General features: G+C 38.6%; 1 protein-coding gene across 4 annotated transcripts in view; it reads left to right on the top strand.

Annotated features, from left to right (window-relative positions):
- NT5DC1 (5'-nucleotidase domain containing 1) overlaps window positions 1–18,769 on the top strand; it is a 175,376-nt gene that overhangs the window by 127,972 nt on the left and 28,635 nt on the right. For all 4 annotated transcript variants that reach the window (XM_067293823.1, XM_067293821.1, XM_067293822.1 and 1 more), the window contains exons 9-10: window positions 11,922–12,040; window positions 13,059–13,217. In XM_067293823.1, the coding sequence (XP_067149924.1) occupies window positions 11,922–12,040; window positions 13,059–13,217 (278 nt within the window). The remainder of the gene's footprint in view (window positions 1–11,921; window positions 12,041–13,058; window positions 13,218–18,769) is intronic.

Below are 18,769 nucleotides of genomic sequence, written 5' to 3'. Positions count from 1 at the left end.
TTGATATATGGGAGCCCTAACACTTCCCTTTCCACACAAAATGCTAAGACTCATTTCCCACGTAGGAAATCTGTGGCAGAACTGCCGATCCACTGTTCCAGGAGCCGGACTAACTCAGACAAAACCACCAGTGCGGTCATTCTCCCTCCAAAGCCAGCCCCAAACTCTAGCAGTTTTAGGGTCCTTTCCCCAAAGAGCAGCTCCCCTCTCTCAGGTGGCCCTCCTGCCCCCTGAGCACCCTCCCTGAGGACAACCTGGAGGTACCGCGTCCCCGCACCTCTTGGGACGACACAGTGCACGCAGTAGCCAGCTGTGGGGGGACCATCCTGCTCTGCAGCTGGCCCTCAGCTCCAGCACACCTGCCATCCACAGAGTAGTTTATTTTCTCCTTTTCCTCCTATTTAGGTGTAGCTTGGCATAGTGCCACATAATTACTCACCAGCACACCTTCAAAGTAATTTCCTTTAGCACTTTCACATAAGGAAATAGAGGTTGGTGGAGGCTTTGTGTGATGGAACCTAATGTGTGCGTTTATCATGGCAAATGTTCACAGCACAAAAACAGATTTTTAAAGGAGCCATTTTTTTCCCTAGAAATGACAGAAATAGTATGGAATAAAGCATAGACTATAGTAAAAGAATCTAATGGTCCTCCTTAATGCAGTAAGATTGCAAAACCCCTGTTGGGATTCACTGACAATATATGAATATGCGCAAAGGTATGTCTCCAAGGGGAGATTCTGTGAAGCTCAGATCAGTGTTAGGCACTAAACCGTATATTGGTGCCTCTTGAGCATTTTCCTAAGATAAGGGGAACACAGTTTAAGGCAGACAATACAGCAGAAAAAATATCTATTTGCTACTGAGCAAGACCACCCACTGTAATTGTTTTCATATTTTGTGCTTTTCTGGTATGTTTGATATTCTGCTATGTTTATGGTTTTAAACTATTAGTGGCAGCTTCTACATTTCATAATGGAAGATAGTTGCTAACTATTTTATGCTGCTATATTTCAATTTGAAATTAAAGATTTTTTCTTTTATTCTTCTTTGCAGTGCTGTTGTTAATAATATTTAAGAATAGTCCCAATTTAGTATAATATGCAAAGCAATGTAAATTAATAAAAAAATGTAATCTCTTCCCTGACAGAGCCATATTCAAAAGGTTTTAATGTAGATATGATTTTTAGGTGTGTACGTACTGCTTCTGTATGTAGTGTGGTAAGAAGAACTCATGGATCAACAGGAGCCAGAACCCCACTTTCAGCAGCTTCAAATGTTAAGTTTTTGTTTCTGTAAAAAAAACAATAATTCTAAGGCATCCAATTTTGTTTGGAAATGAGTTTGCTTCACAACTTATCGATTGCAGGATACCTGTGTTACACTAAGGGAATAAGCCAAGCTATGTAAAGTTCTCTTTCTGTTGAGAACTTTCCTTTCAAGAGAGGGGTGGGGTTTTTGTTTTGTTTGTTTGTTTGTTTGTTTGTTTGTTTGTTTTTAATAAGAGGAACAGAGATGAATTCTTTAAAAGTCAGGTCCAAACCTACTTTTTACTAACAGCGAAAAAGGCAGTACTAAGTTGAACCCCTAGCTGTTCATACAGAAGGAGAGAGATTCCCAGGTTCCACTAGCTGACCCTGGGAATGTTCTCACTGCGCTTGCTGAATTTGCCAGACTCCACTGCAGTACTAAGTAAACTGTCATGTTTTTGGCACGGTTGTTTTCTTGTAACTATTGAGTCAGAGGAACAGTCTGAGCAGCTCTATTAGCAGACAGCAAGCTTTTAATAACCGCTATCTGCAGCTATTGTATGCTTGTAAAATCATTAACTTGCAGAAGGCTATTTAGATTTTTTTTATTACCAAAACAATATGCAATTTTTTTCTTGTTTTTTTTTTAATAAAAGGTACATGTAGTAGTTGAAATTAATTATTTGAAATATTTTAATAAAATTTATACTGATTTTAAAGATCCATCAATTATTTTGCTTTTCATATACAGTTTAAAACTTCTAGATAAGTAGCTCAACAGAAAAACTAAGGTAATATAAGAAATACAAGTTGGCAGAAAAACAGTAGTAAAATGAAACTTTAAGATGTTGATAAGTCACATTTTTAGAGTGCTAAATTATTCTTAATGTGTACAAAGTGAAGAAGAGCATAGTATTCTATTCTCTATAAAAAATTTTGTGCTAAGAAATGTTAGATGCTCAAGTAACATACTGTATCTCCTAATGAAGAAGGCAAAACACTTTTATTCTTTCTACTAAGATACATTTTATGTGAACTATAACATAACAGTGTTTTATTTCCCTTTGCTAAACTGTTTTCTGCTTGATTCTGCATTCATGTCCATGCTCTCTAGTATTGCACATAAGTAGTTATTTTGGATATAGGTAATTATTTCTTTCCCCCCATTTCTTTCCCCCTAAAGCAAGGGAAGTACTCTTTGCTTTAGACATAAAGAAAAGTAATCTCTAAAAACACATAAAATTAGCAAGCAGCAAATATTTACAAGCATGAAAAGCAAACAAGTGCAGCTGAGACTTTTTCTAGGTGAACAAATAGTGTACTCCCCAGGGGCAATAGAAAACTACTCTCTGAAGAACCCCTGCACAGGGAGTTTGCCTTCACTTTCTATGTCTCAGTTATACAAGTCCTTCCAGGTTTCCCAGTTTGCATGGGTGATTTATGTTCCATGCTAGAATAAACTGTGGAGGAACATTACTTGTCTGCAGTTCTTCCTTCAAGCTTTTCCCTAGATACTTGGAATATACACTAATATTCCATACTAAAGAAGGTGGTAGTGTGTATCCCATCTTCTCCACTTTTTTACATAAAAAAATATATATATATATATAAAAACAGCTGCACAACTTCCGCATAAAATCAGCTGGCTGATGCTAAGTGTTTTGTCTAGTTTAACTTTGACCAAGGTTACAAGGTAAGCTATTTGAACAAATCCTGCAAGATTTAAGAAAACTGTTTTGCTTTCTTAAAGATAGAAAGAAGGGATTAGAGTTTATTTTATTTTATTCTATTTTTTTTTCCTGTGCAATTTTGAATCTTAAGTTAGTCTTTAGAGGTTGATGTAAAACTGGGATTTTCTCCCTGCCAAAGGCAGCCAATATTTAAAGAACTGGAAATTCAAGCAGAATTAATTAGTAAAATTAAATTAGGAGTTTTAGGTAGTGTAATCAGTTGAGAAAAGAGTGGAGTTTTTCTTCTAGATCATAAGCAAACTTTGTTGTATAAACAGTTTTCATATAAATGTTAATGAAAGTGTCTATTCTGTATTCCAAGCAGAGTATGTGCCATAGCTATGTATGTTCATGTCTATTTTGCAATTGTTATGCTCTTTAAAAGAACACATTTTAGGGAACTGAAGAAACAAATATCAAAGGTTTCTTGCAGCAGAGTCCATATTGCCTTATGCAGATACGCTTATTCACCGTCAAATTGTCTATTTCAGCTTACATAGTACATTTTCTACCTTTAGTATTAAGAAATGGAAATAAACCTTTTCTTGATCTTTGCTTAACTGAGGATTGAAGAACTATTGTTTTAATATCTGAAGCCAAAGTAAATGAATGGCAGGAAGTTTTTGCCCACCACACTGCAGTGTAGTTTTTCAGTGTGCAAGAGTGCGGTCCAAGAGCAAATTCCAGTATGCCTTGCTTCAACAGAAATTTCTCTAGAGTCTTACATAAACCAAGATTAAAGTCTGCAGTGATACAAGGAAGTTACGTTGTGTGTCCTGATTTTATTTTAATAATTAAAATTGAGACATTTTTCTGAAGTGTCAGCTTAGGTCAGCATGTCTTACTGGTGACCTCATCTTCTGTGCTTCCCTCCAGCTCACCCCTTTTCCTGATTGCTTCAAGCAGTGTTCATTTGGTAATCGTATTCTAAGAGCTGAGCTCCTTCTCTAATGCTTATCCACAGCCTAATGTTCGCAGCCCATATAGCCACCAAGCTTAGCAGCCACAATGTCTGCCTGTGAGGAACGGGCTCTTCTACACAGCCATACTGCTGAGCACTTCTAACCACTGTCCGAAAAAGGACAAAATAGTCTCCCGTCACTGCTCAGGTTAAACCATTCTAGGTTACACCGCCATAATTTCAAAAATAAAGAACTTTTGAAAATAAACCAAGAAAAGTCTCTTACCAGCTGCACAGAACCCAAGAGATCCTTTGGACTTCTTACAGAGTTGTGAGCTTTTGTATGATTTTGTAACGTCTTTCCGGTGGTCGTCCATAGTTCTGCACTGATAAAAGTTGAAGCAGTTCGTCTTTCCAGTTTGCAAATTCTTCACAGTTGGGGCTTTTTCTTTCTAAATTCAGACATGGTAGAAAAGGAGCTTAATTGGTTAAGCCCCTATTTCTTAAGAACTGGTTCAGTTCATGTCAATTATAACACAGACAGCCAGCACTTCAATAACAGAAGTGACACCTTGAGATGTCTAATTTTTTTATAACAGTGAAGCATTCCCTGAAAGGAAAGGTTGTAGAAAGTTGCTTGAGCTGAAATATGTATTTTCAAAATGATCATGTCTTTCCCCCGCCCAGTTACCACACCTGGCCTAGCTTGCTTGAATTTGAACTGCTTTCAGGAAAAGCCTGTCTCTCTCTGTAATTAAATAGGGACCTCTAGGATGAATACAGGATTAATAAAGATAGGATCATCTGGGGAGATAATGTCTGGATATCGGGAACCTCTCATTTTTGTGTCTCTGAAGCCTTCTTATGAAACTCATAAGGTTAAGAGTAAAACTGTTTGGGAGAGGGAGTTTTCTTCTCATCTTGCCGTTTTGTACCTCTACAAATGTCCCAATTTTTAAAAAAATTTACAAGATAACTGCAAGGAATAAATGAAATTCTGTATTTTATATCCCTCTTACCCTTCTAAACAGAAGTTCTGGAGAGTTAAATGAAATATTGTAGAAGACTTCATCAAACCTCTGTGAAATATATCTTGCAGATATATTTCTTGGAACTTGCAGATGAATCATTTCCAAAAACAGGAAAAAGGCCTTGCTTTTATTTCATCATACCAGTGTTTTAAATGATAGAAACACTTTGTTCATTAGCCAGACTATTCTTGGAAATATAGCAAATTAATGCATGACAGATTTGAAAACAAATTGCTAAATCTGTGATGATATGTGATTTTCAGTTCCTGTAACACAGAAATCAAAACTTACCAAAATAACTTACTTGCTGACTTCTATAAAGGAATACTGATTTTCTTATAAACAAGTAAAACTTCAGTGTTGTCTTTATGTATCTTACTGCTTCATACAATTAATCCTTTCATAGTAAGGCAGATTTCAATAAAAAACAAAAAAGGTTCAAGTAAAACTAAAAACCTAAAACTGTATATATTTTATTTTCTTTCTCTCTTCTAAGAAGTCTATAGTTCTAACATGCCCAGGGCAATTTGAAAGTACACTGTTTTGTATTTTGGTCTTATCAGGCTTTATAAATGAGCAAAAGAACACGAGTCCATCATGAGAAAAGAAAATGTTGGTAGTTGTATAAGTAGTACTTATGAATTATTATGAAATTTTTCACAGGATGGTATACCTGTATTTTATTTATACTTTTATTTATACCTATATTTATATGTATATTTCTTTATACCTCTATTCATATTTATTTTTCATTCTGCTGGAATATTGTCAGCTTTTTGGGGTACTGCTTTTTAGTTCTCCATATGAACGAGCACATATATGCTGAGGTAGCTAAGCTAAGAAAAGTGCATCACTGCCTACATCAAATTAAAACTCACATCCCAGTTTTTCAAAAGTGAGTTTCCATTTTGATTAATTCACTCTTTGTTTCATCAAACATGAGCCAACTTAAAGAAGGCAGAATGACACATGAGCAAGAAGGGGAACTGATCTTCAGACTCAGCACTTTCTGAAAAATCGGATTGGGCAGCCAAAAATGCAGACAGCCAAAATCACTGGCCAGTTTTGAACCTTTTATTTCAGTTCATCATGCTAAGGGAATAATTTGTTCCTTATCACTTCCCTGCACTCATCCAGTCAGATATGAGACTAGCAAGCACTGGTGCATATGTGGGGCAGATGGATTTCACAGCTGCTTCCAGGGCACAAAATAATTCAGGGACATGGAAACACACAATAATACCCACATGCATCCCTACTAGCAGTTAGTCCTCCCTTGTGCTGCCTCTGAGAAAGTTCAGACGATTCTAAAGTTTCAGTAACCACTTGATCTCCCAATGAACCGGGGAAGGAGGGAAATTTTAGAAATTCTATATATTTAAAGAAATGTTTTTCAGTGTAATGGATGGCTGGGCAGGGGGGGCGGGAGGGGGGAGGTCCCTGCATTTTGTCTCAGTAGCTACAGTAAGGGGGAAATGAGTTTTAAATTATATACTCCACCTTGTCGGAAGCATACAAGAATCAAGATCTACATAGTGGCTGCACCTGACCAGTGGACGATCGTTCATGTGACCAGCAGCTGCTGCTGTATCCTTCCAGTGTCCCTGGGCTGTCATGGGTACAGCAAATAGCACAGGCCAGTGCGCTGGCCGCCTCACAGCAGAGGTACATGCAGGAGGGATGTTGTCTCCATCTGAGCATAGGGAAGGAGCTAGCCCCACTCAGATTTCAGCAGTGCCAATTTGGTAAGGACTGCTGGAGTGCTATTTCAAGCCCCGAGTATCACATTATCCATTAGCTGTTATAAAAATTGCAATTAAGCTTATGACATTTAAAGGGGAGGTTATCAGATGGGAAGGGTCCAGTTTCAGTGCAAACTAATGCAACAGGATAACAGAGCGGACCAGAGGGGGTCACATCCCCACCTGCACTCAGCCGCTCTTCTTCTCCTTCCCTTGAGGCACCTTTGTTGCCCCCAGTGGGAAGGAGCTCCAATGGCATTGGTGCATCTCCCTTTCTCTGGCTTGGTTCCATGCTGAGCTTCCTTAGTTTCCGAACTATATTCATTTTCAGCCACGCATCCTCCAGCAGTTACAGGACCAGCCAGTGACACCACGGCATTGCAGAAATCATGCTGCCAATTGACAGCCAGCCAAGAAAGGTGGTTTCATTATAAATAGGGATTTGGGGTACTACCCAACATAACGGTGCCTCTAAACTGTAAACTTTTACCCTCAGCAAGCTTATAAGTACTTACTTTCTTCAGGAAGGGCATGGTCCATAGAGGAACCCTACAATTTTTGTCTTCCCGTCCCATTACCTTTACAACTGGAAGAAGCCACTGAAAGGATTTTGCTTATGCAGTTCCCTTTTGTCTCCACCATTAAAAGATGTAGTTTCCTGCCCTGAGCCCCTTGCCAAAAAGGAGAGTTTGTGTTTCTTAAGTGAACTGGAAATGCTATCTGTGCTTGCAAGCCAGGCTGGAATACAACCAAGCTTTTATATAAATGCCCTCAGGGTCTGAAATGGCATTATTTTGAATGGCAGAGAGGCATATCAGTATGACAGTTGTGAATTGTAATATTTATTTGTTTTACAACAGCCCCTTGAGGTCTAAACCAAGGCTTCAATGTGCTAAACACATATTCACATCTGTGCTGAGTGCACACACATAGAGAGAGCCTGTAAGAGCTGACCATCATTCGGAAAACAGGAACAGGTATATACACAACAACCAACAGTCAGTTGATGTTTTTATTCCACCGTAGAGCCCAAACAAACAAAAAAAAATCAGTAACCCTAATAGCCTGTCTATCCGGATCTGTACAGAAACTTCGAGTAACAGGTAAAAGGATATCAGAAGAAAAGCATAAAGGCAGAAATATGGGTTACTGGAGAGCTGTACACACATTGTGTATTAGCCTAGCACAGCTTAGGCTGGCTCTTGGATTTTCTCTCTTCCCTCAGTGTCTACCCAGGCAAGGAGGTCAGAGCTGTCCTCGGGCTTTCTGGTGAGCCAGCTGCAGGTCTTCACATCTGTATGTGATGGCCACTTAATGGCCACCTAACTTAAGGAGCAATACAAAAAAAGGGGACAGTCTGCCTTATGGGTGAGCTGATGAAAATTAACCTCATTGTAGGTGCGACTGACTGTAGATGAATAACAGTCGAAGCATAAATTCACTTTGGTGTCCCGAAAGAAAAGGTCAGAGCTGCCCTGTCCCATGGGCTGGGTTTAAACAAGGTAAACATCAGTCAGGTTAAGGACAGAGCTCTAGCTTCAAATCCTGGGCTTAACATTTGGTGTGGACATAACCTTAAGACCTCATGTGTTCAGATTTCCATCTGGGTGGGTATAACCAATAAACAGATAGCTAAGCATACTGCAGTAAGCAAGCGTGTGTAGTCTTTCTCAAAGAGCAATTCTGTGCCAAAGTAAATTATCATCAATTGTCATTTATATGAGAATAAGCTTCACTGATTACTTTTTGCATATTCTTTTAGAATGAAACCAGATGTTCTTCACACCGTGTTATAAACCTGCAACTGACATTTTAAGACACTTTAAGAAAAAGGATACCGAATCTTGTTAGTAAAATGGTTTATTTTAAAAACTCTATCTGCTTTTGATGATCAGAGTAGCTTTCTGAATCAGGATACATTTCCCTAGTTGTTAAACACAGCAATATGCAAATTGCCATTCCAGGGATACTGGTATTGCCCCAGCATGAGTCAAGCGTTTGTTGTTGCTGTTTTTAGAAAGGAACAATAATTTCCCCTCAGGAAAACTGCTCTTAATCACTGTTGTGGTTTTGGTGAGTGTGTTAATAGAATCATTTTCTGGTTTTAATTATTTTAATTTTCCTTGCTTGATAATTTTACATTTCTTGTTGTGGCATGTTTTCAGCCTGCAGCCAGGAATCCAGTGATATATTAGACTTCAGAAGCAAGCAAGTCACTCAATCTAAATCATCTGAGAAATTCTTTTTGGTTATCCAGTCTGTTTGAAATTGCCAGGACATCTCCCTTTCCTCCCAATATATGACCTGAAGCATTAGCATCCCCGCCTATATATGTGTTTCTTCCTGTTGAAGTAATATTTATAGCATTTCTGACCTTGGAATGAACTTTCAAGAATCAATAACAGCAAAATGGAAGGAAGGTCAGCAGCAGTTTTCCTCTTGTCTGATTGAGTGTAGCCTATGTTACACTTGGAACATCTAAGATGCATTAGGAACTATCAGAATCACATTTTGCAGCATTTTTGCAGGCACTGGAGAGATTTCTTGAGTACCATCATGCATCTGCTCTCGCAAGGATATAAGACAATCTCAAAGTAAATTGTATCATTAAAGTATTTTAAGCTGTTATGTATTCATTTTTACAGGGCAAAACTGCTGCGAGAGGCCTTACAGCCAGTGCCAAAGAGTAATTTTCTTGAGTATATTTTGCCACGAGAAAAGTGTAACTGGCTTTGAAACCCTTCTCATTAATGACCTCCCAAAATGAAAACACCATTAAAGTGTAAATTTCCTCCCATTTTAGACTATAGCAATAAAACTGACACAATATCACCCACATATTTGAACTAACTGTCTGAGCACAAGCAGCCATATGAGATTGTTCAGGAAGCAAGGCTTGCCAGTTCAGATCTGTTAATCCTGTAACCCTACAACTGAAGTATCGTAAGGGACCTTTCTAATTCTTCAGATTTTTGGAGCTTCTTCCCAAACCAAGGTGTTACCATATCGAATGAGACATCTTGATGTTGTTTGATGCTTCTGTGTGTAGAGGAGGAAATAGAGGCTTGAAATTTCCCCTAATTTCAGCTACTTAACTGTGAAGATCCTAGTTAAATCAAACACTTTCCTTCTACAGTCAATGGCCAGAGCTGGACCTGTAGAAAGTGCTTCTTGCTGTCTCTGTTGCCTACAAAGGGAGCCTAGCCAAGTAATTTAGATCCTAGCTAGATGAATCGTACTGCTAGGGGTGACAATAATGGATCTCACAGTGAGACATCTTTTACCTTGTAATTAGAGTGATTTTTTTTTTCAGTCAGGACTGCCCTTGTGCCTTTCTGTAGAGGTAACAAAGCAGGGTCCTGCTCTTTGCTGGAACCTCCGGGTCCTGCTGTAATACATAGCGTTCACAGCTGCAATAGTGATGCTGTTATTCTGAAAACTCCCCTAGAACTAGCTCCATTTTTCTTCAGTGACTGAATGGGCAGATCATAGGTCATGGATCATGAGAGCTGTGTGTACCTTTACAAATTTCAAGAAACTCTTTTGATAACAGCTCAAAAGAGTTCTGTTTTGATAAATGCTCTTTTTACCTCTCGCTGTTTGAAGATTGTGTCTACTTGTTCAGCCAGCCTCACATATATGTCTAAAAATATCCCCCAAAAGTTTGAAAACTTCTGTTTGATCAAAAGTTGTTTGGTCAAAAGTATTTTAAAAGCCAGGAAATGTAAAATGAGGGAGACTTCCTTTCATGGATGTTACCGTATTTATTATTATTGTTGTTAGGTTACTGCAGGAGAACAAAGGCAAAGACATTTCCAGATAAGTTCCACATGAGTTGCTAGTGTCAACCTTGAATTTCCTTGTTTTTACCTTGTTTATAAAACACCCTTAATTTAGAATTGTTTTGTCTGAGAATAAAACCTGTGTTTATTCAAATTCTTAGATCTGTAATAATAAAGAGAGATTTTCTGCGTCTCTCCACATACCTCTTTCCTTCTTTTTGCTTTTTTTTTTTCTTCCTTCAAGGAACAATTTACTGTGCCATGTACATCTCAACTGCTCTTAAACATAAAGCCATCTTGTCATTTCTCTGCTCTTCCAAAATTTACATTTCAGTTTTCAGCAGTCTCTAACCAAGTGAAGTTTGCTCACCCTGTCTCAGTCTTCCTCCTAACACATTTTAAGTTGTATAAAGCAGGAGAAAGATTGGAATCCTGATGCTCTACCTAAGTCAGATCAAAGTACAGCACAGACTCATACCCCCTTTTTCAGCAGAATAAAAAATATATATATTTCCTTGAGATTGAATAACAAAATCACCCTTTTGTTTAACTGCTTTGATAGAGAAGCCATTAATATTAATATTTCTGAAGAAAACCTAGCTTATCATTTCACTAGGACTAGTATTTTGGCTCCAGCACGAAGCTAAAAGCAGTTCTTCTGGCAATAGCATGTGGACCTGAATGGACAATAAAGTTACACACACAGGACAGACGCAGCTGCCTCAAAATCAGCTAGAAACTAAGCTTATGGCACAGTTAGCTGATGACCACAGAGTTTCAGGTTCCACTCATTTTTCTGGTTAGGTGACAGCTGCCAGTGTGGATATACAGAAAGTTTACACCATCAGCAGCAATATTGTCTACTTGTCATCTCCCCAGAACTGGTTGATAACCAGAACTACCTGTTGCTTGTGCTGATCTAAGGCTGGCTGACATCATGAGAACTACCTCAACCTGTTTTGTTATATTTATGTCAGTGTTAAAAGTAGCAGTCAATTTGTCTGTGAGGAAAGGTACATGGTGTTGCTTATGGTCTGTCAAATCTCATGGTTTTGCCTTAGATCTGTAGCAGCTCCTCCATCATTCTTGTCTGCGTGGTTTTCTACCTTCACTGGTACAATATTTGAGAGGTGAAGCCTATGACGTTCATTCTCCAGCTCTTCTATAGGTCCTGCAGAAGAGACTCAGGTGCTTCTTTTCTCACACGTTTCCCTATCATTATTTCTATTTCTTGCCTGCTTCCTGAACATAATAATACACAAGGTCATGTATCACCTGCCACTCTTTGTACATGAGCAGTCCTCAGCTACCAAACACCTGTGTTCAGAACCTGGAACTGAACCTCTTGCCAGACACTGGAACTGTTTTAATGTCAAAATAGGCCATGTTCTCCAGGCTATACGCTTGTTACTTCTCACATGTCTCACAAATACAGGAGCATGTGCTACTATCACTAACAGCAGGCAATTTTGCTTGGTGATTTCAGAGAATGACGAAGAGCAGGAGGCTCTGTTATCCCTTGATAAGCCTGGCTGGTATTCCCAAGGTAATGCTATCCATCTTTATGAACTACTGAAGAAGATGACTGGCAAGGTGGACCCCAAGGTATGTTATAAATGGGTAATTTTTCCTGAAAACATCTCATTTCAGTCTAAAATTCACCAGATCAGCTTGCATTAAGGTTAATGATGTGATCAGTCAGGAGTTTTATTCTGCATACACCTGCCATTGAACTGAGCAATTTCATTGCACTTCCAAGGTGTCTACTTCATTCTGCCTCACAGCTGACACTTACATAAATGGTCAATCGCTGCACAAGGTGAGAGACTTCTTTCTTAGCTTATTCCACATCTTTCCCAGTACATAATATTTCCTATTTAGTTCTTAGTAAATAGGCCCTGTGCTAAAAGGATGGCAGGGGATGTAGCTGCTTCTGCTTTAAATAATGTGTGAAAAAAGCTGCGTTGATATATACTAAGGCTAAAGCTGCCTGCGTCTTCATCATCTCCCAGTTAACCAAGTGTTTATCTATTACAATTTCCCTGAGGAGAGAGATGGATGAAAAGGTGGCGTAAGTGAAAACTAGGATCATTTTATCTCTGCATTTACAGCACAGGCTGGGTGAAAATGCCAGTGAAGACTGCGGGCGCACATTTGCCCTAATGGGTAAATTACCACCTGGGTACAAAAGAGTTCTGAATCAGTGGGAGATGCTCTGTGTTCTTCTTTGTTTCCAGCGTTGTCCAAAATGCATTCCATTTATTTAGTGTATTTTCTTTTTAAACTTTTCTACTGCTTCCTGGCAGGCTATTTCAGTCCATCAAAAATCTCAGTGCTGTCCTGTGTGTCAGTCCCAAGCTGACATTGCCTTGTAATGTCACTGGAAGGTCAAATAAGGAAGGTATGCGGGGCTAGCCTTTTGCTTATGGAGAAGCTTGAAGTGAGCTGATTGAAAAAACCTCAAGACTATGACATTAATAAGATGTGTGTGTGTTGTGGCCAGCTGTAAACGTGGAAGAATTTTTATTAGGTTGTTTTAGAGCTCTTTTTCTCTGTCTTTGAAATATGGCTTCCTTGTTTTTCTCATATACAAATAACTTTTAATTTGCTGCTTCCCTCGTAGGTTGTTTATTTTGGTGACAGCATGCACTCGGATATTTTCCCAGCTCGTCACTATAGCAACTGGGAAACTGTCTTCATCTTAGAGGAGCTTCTAGGGGACAAAGTTATGGTGCCTGCAGAGACTGAATCTGAGCCCTTGGAGAAGAAAGGAAAATATGAGGTAAGGGTTCCTCGCAGCTGTTTCCTGGAACAGAAGAAAGTGAGTTACAGAAAAGCCTAGTGCCACCTGCACTGAGAAGAACCCCGCTTGTCCAACAAGGCTGCTGACAGTCTCGGGATCTCTCCTAGGCATGTCCTCGTAGCCGCACCAAGATGGTGCCATCAGGCTCCAGTTTGCCATTGTAAGAATTCGGTTTTTGGCACTAGTGACACACAGTCTTCATTACCCTAACCAAGCCCAATTGTGGACCACAAGAAAAGGTGGGGGATGTGTTTTCCCTTAACCAAAAAATACAGTTTTCTTCTTTGCAGTAACCAGAACCTGCCTTGCATCCTGCAAAGTGAAACTCTATCGCTCTTTGTTGCAAGTCCATCCCCTGAACTCTTCACAGTTCATATGTCCCTGTTTACTGCTTCTAAGACAGGTCAACTGTGGGCTACTGAGAGTTACCTCGGATAAATAATTTAATTTTTAGGTTGCCTGCAGCTGGGAAGCAGGGTCTTTGATCAGTTCTAGCACTTCTGCCACTCTTCAATTCTCCCATGGAAGGTGAAATTTGTATTATGGTTTATTCTTCTCTCTGCTGCTTAAGAACAAAGAAGATAGGGAATTGCACTTGGGGTGGAGTTGTACCTCCAGCATTTAGTATTTAGGAACTATAACGCAGCTTCAGCGAGGCACCTCTGCTAATCTGCTCCCCATAACAAGAATAAGGAATCTTATTCTCTCTGTATCCTACTATTCCGATAACTTTCCATATCCTCCTTTTAAAGCTAAACAGAATGTTTAGTCTCTTATAATCTGTAGAGAATGAGAAGCAAAGGCTTAAGTGGCACTTAGAATTGCATTTAGTCCCCAGCACTTGTGGGGGAAGCAATTTAACAGAAAAGATAGAGTTTCAAAGTATATCCATCTCACAAAGTATGAAATTGAACCCATTTCTGTTTCTTTATATAAATATATATTTATTTACTTATTTATTCATTTTTAAGAACATATATATATGGGGTTTTTTACTGAAATGTAAAAGTATTTTTCCCTAAAACTCCTTCTGTAACAGTTCAGAATGGTTTGATAGAATGTGTGTTCAAATATAATACTGTTCACAGTGCACACAGTACAATAAACAGAGAATTATATATATTTTTGAGAAGAAGGTTTGCTTTTCTGAGGAAAAGTTATTTTTAATATAATATCTTTTGTTTGAAAAAGAAGAAAATATGTCATTTTGGAGTGTTTACTCTTGTTCTCAAATCCATAGGTAATATTCTTCTGATTGCAGATAGATATAGACACAGATATATACACCTTTTTACACTTTGCTTTGAAAAGCACTTACTTATTTTGTTTCTTTTTAAATAAATATTTTGGGGTATTAAAAATATAACTTACTCATATAAAGATATATTATAGGGTGCTTTATATGAGAGATTTATTTTTTTTTTAAATCTGACTAAGAAGCATATTAAAAGCCCCTGTTTTTTATGGAGAAAAGGAAGCTTTTAATGTGACTAAAACAATATAGAAAAGACATCTATTTCTTTGTGATTTTCTTTTTCTTTTAAGAAATATACAATATATTCTGCCACTATCCTGATTTGTAAAGTAAGGTCAAACAAGGACATTTCACCTGCTGAAATAAGGAAAGATAATAATTAAAATTTAAGTTTTTTCCTGGGTTGTAGAAAAACAAAAATGAGGACAAAGAAACTCAGTCTCCTAGCAAAAAGAATATATTCCTCAGTGAAAAAAAAAAAGAAAGGGTGAGCAACAGTGCTACATAGGTTGAAATAATGTGATTAAATTAATTAACATTGTTAAAATAACTCATTCCTCTCCATAAATTTAGCCTTTCTCTGACTAGAAACTTTGCTGCATTAGTGCTTAGAGCTTACATCCCTGTAAGGTTTTGTTTCTTTTTTTCAAGCATGTTTTCTTAAGCATTTTAAATATATGCTTTTGAAGCATACATTTTTAAGCAAAAAGCCAGCACATGTTTCTTTTCCTGGAAGTACAATGGAAAAGTTATTGAGTCGATGTTTTTCTAAGCACTTGGTGGTGATTTGTTTTTCCCTTGTTGTAGTACCTCTGGTGGACTCCTCACCAGACCCATCTTCTGTATCGCTGTAGCTATCAAGTGGGAAATTGAGACTTTTAGACAGGTGTTTGACATTTTGCTAAACCTGTAGTGTTCATGGTAACAGACTGCAGTAGCTCGGTAAGACACCGTGTCTGCCACACAAAACCTCTGCTCAGTTTACATCCGCTAGCAGTGACAGCGAGTAAGCACGGGAGAAATGAATTGTGTTGATTAAAGGAATCCGAAGCAAGGGGCCACGGCAGGTCAGTGGTGTTATTTCATTACCCTGCTGCTCACTGGAGTCTGAACAACAGGTCACATCCATATCTCTGCAGTTGACTGGACACCACGGACTTAACGGGAGTAGTTCAAAGAGATTCCCTTTGCAAGCCTATGAATGTTTTAGTTTTATTCCCCTGATCAGCTTCTCCTGTTAACCCTTTGGTTAAAAGGGGAGAAAAGCCAATTCAAAGGCTTGCACAAAGTCAATTTCTTTGAAAAACTGGCGCTAACAAATTAGATTTAGTATTATTAATTAGCCTTCTCATTCATCAGTAATAAAAAATATTACTCTACTGTTGCAAAGTTTGCAAGCCATGCAGCATGTGCCGAGATGCATTCTTTGATGCAAGATGCAGCCCTTCCTTCTAGCAATCTTCACAAAATAACATTAAAAAAATAAAGTATTACCTCTAATTTGCAATTATATCTTTCAGAAAGAAATTACAAAAAAATGTTTTCAGCTATATGTGTGGTGTTTCATCACTAAAAGAGAGAGGAGAAGAAAACAACCTCCTCACACAACCTCCACAAACTGGGAGGCTAGTAATTTCCATTTTCATTAGTAGTTTTTTTGTCTTTTCCCCTTCAATTGAGGGCATGATACAAACCAGATACACTTAACTGTGAAATTATGGTAACAACTGCAGTTCTTTCAAGTATGTGAGTCATAACCAGATGAGCAAGAGAACAGCAGACTAAAACCATTCATGCAATTACTCAGCTCTTAAGTGTATTACAGCATGCAGGGGGGGGGAAAAAAAAAAAGACAAGTATCATGTTGAAATTAGATTCCCCCCAGATTTGGGGGTTGGTTTCCTTCCCTGGATGCTTTGTTTTTTCCCTCTGCTCTTTAAATGTGTGATCAATTTCATCAATGAAAACTCTAAGAAAAGCTGCAATTTATCCCAGGATTTCGAGGGAAATTATTATGGAGGAGCTAGTCTGTGTGCAAAAAAACTTGAGCTATGGGAATGAATGGAGCATAAAACTAAGAAATTACTGGCAAATATAGATAATAGATTTCAGTTGGAAGGAAAAATCCATTTTACAGTACTGTCTTGTGGCTGCTCCGTGGGGGAAGTCAGGTCCCTTGAGCCCCTGTTATTTCCAGGACTCCCTCTGAGTGACCTTAGACAAGGGCTAATTACTCTGTGTCTTTTGGCTCTGTTTATCTCTCTATTCCTGTTTATCTTTAACACATATCTAATAGTACTGTCACAAACAACCTGATGGGGTGTTGTGAAGCCCAATAAGATAAGCAGTATCCTTAAAGCAATATCCTTAAGTGAAATGCATTTTATTAGTTTATAATTGTATCTGATGACTATCTTTTTTTTAAGGGAAGCCTGCTTATAGTGATCCATGTTTTAATTTAGTTACAATGATTATGGGTGAGATGTTTTATGTTTACTCCCAATTTGTGGGGAGCAGGTTCCATGGAAAAGGTAGACGAGCGGCAGGTTTGCCCGCTTGCACAGCCCAACATAGCTGTGTTATACAGGTACATCTGTTTGTCCTGATCCCTTACCAGCAAAGCTGTGCTGGCTGAAACAGCTCAAATACTTGCCGTGATGCAGGCAAAACTATACTTTGACCATTGTTTTTTCTGGCACTAAGAGTCAGTGGTGGTTTTAGTAACCAGGCACAAAGCACATGGCCATCAGTATAGCCATCAGTACCATCTATGATACTGAATGCAAGATACAGTATACAGTAAAGCAATCCTTGTGCCCGGAGCTTGGTACAAAGACAATGGCATGGATGGCAAATCTCCATTTAAATGCCTTTAAAAGATGAGAACATACTGCATACACAAGGCTTCTCAGCTGCACTTTTCACTCCTGTCTCATTTATGTTCTTTTTTTCTTTCACCTCCAAACCAAATGGACAAAAACATCAGAGCTCAGTCTATTTCAATTTTAAATAGGCCATTTGTAAGCAGACAAATTACTCTTACCCAAGGGTCCTATTAACAGATTCTGCCTGGTCTGTTAACAGGCCCTTGTTGTCTGCAGTTAATCAAGTAAGGTAATAGTAAGTATTCCAGGTGGTTTAAGTTAGTGAAAAGCTTGGGACTTGGGGATTAGTTGTATCATCATTATTTCTCTGAAGTCTAGACACAGTCTTTGAGGCTTTGTAGCCTGAATTGACACAATCAACATCTAACCTGCTGTTACTGTTAGACTAATATGCCTGAGAGCAAAAGCAAACGTTCAGAGCGGCTTGCATACAAAAGAGAGATGGCTCAGCACTTCCCAGCATTTATTGTCCTGCAGTGAGAGCAAACCCGCATTTGGGATCTACAAGAGCGGATGGTGCAGTGTCCAGAGCTCCTCAACTCCATGGTTGCATGCATGTCTCCACGTGTGTGAAGAGCAGTGATTTTGCCAAGGAACTGCTGTCTGATTTCACGGACTTTGTGGTGGTTCATGGTCTAGCCTTGGTTGCAGACTATGTACGCTTCGCGTGACATGTGGAAGTCTTTGGAAAGCAGCAGAATGATAGAGGGAATGATATTGGATACTTTCTAGGGATCATTTTATTGGGCAAAGCTTTGACAGTTCTTTGCAGATTTGAGCTCTAGATGTAGCCTAGCTATTAAACCATTCTCGTCATGGGGAGATAAGCCAGTAGCAAAATAATAAAAGTTCTATACCAGGTGACTTGATGGCAATTTCGATATTTCACAGTGTTTGGTTTTATTAAGGACATAGGCTGTAATTTCTAATTTTATCTTCCTCCTGCTTATGAGGACAAGGAAGAAATCGCCACTCTAACCATCAGACCTCTGAAAAAAATCAGTTCATTTATGCAGATTGCAATTTTAATTGCCTGTTGAACCAACCATAACTATTTCAAAAGACAGAAACCTCTGATGTTTTTTCTTGTCAAAAAACAAGGGCCCGTCATATGTGCAAATGCTTGTGTGGGCCAGTATTGGGGGGGGGGGGGGTTGTTTAACCATCTGAGCAGCTGGCATTGTCTTATGAGATTTCTGCATGTGTCATCCAGCTGGCAAATTGATTTTAATTCAGCATAGCATCTATATTGAATTATAACTGATGTAAAGTCCTGAGATTTGCATGGAAAGGTAAGATTTAGCAAAATAAATGTAAGAGACTGTCCTTGTGTGTAGAAAAAAATGAAGAACCTGGCTCATAAGTTAACTGCTGTTTTGAAATCAAAGATA

This window comes from Apteryx mantelli, chromosome 3 (genome assembly GCF_036417845.1).
Source record: "Apteryx mantelli isolate bAptMan1 chromosome 3, bAptMan1.hap1, whole genome shotgun sequence".
NCBI classification, from domain to species: domain Eukaryota; kingdom Metazoa; phylum Chordata; class Aves; order Apterygiformes; family Apterygidae; genus Apteryx; species Apteryx mantelli.
This window is presented reverse-complemented; position numbering and strand designations above follow the sequence as displayed.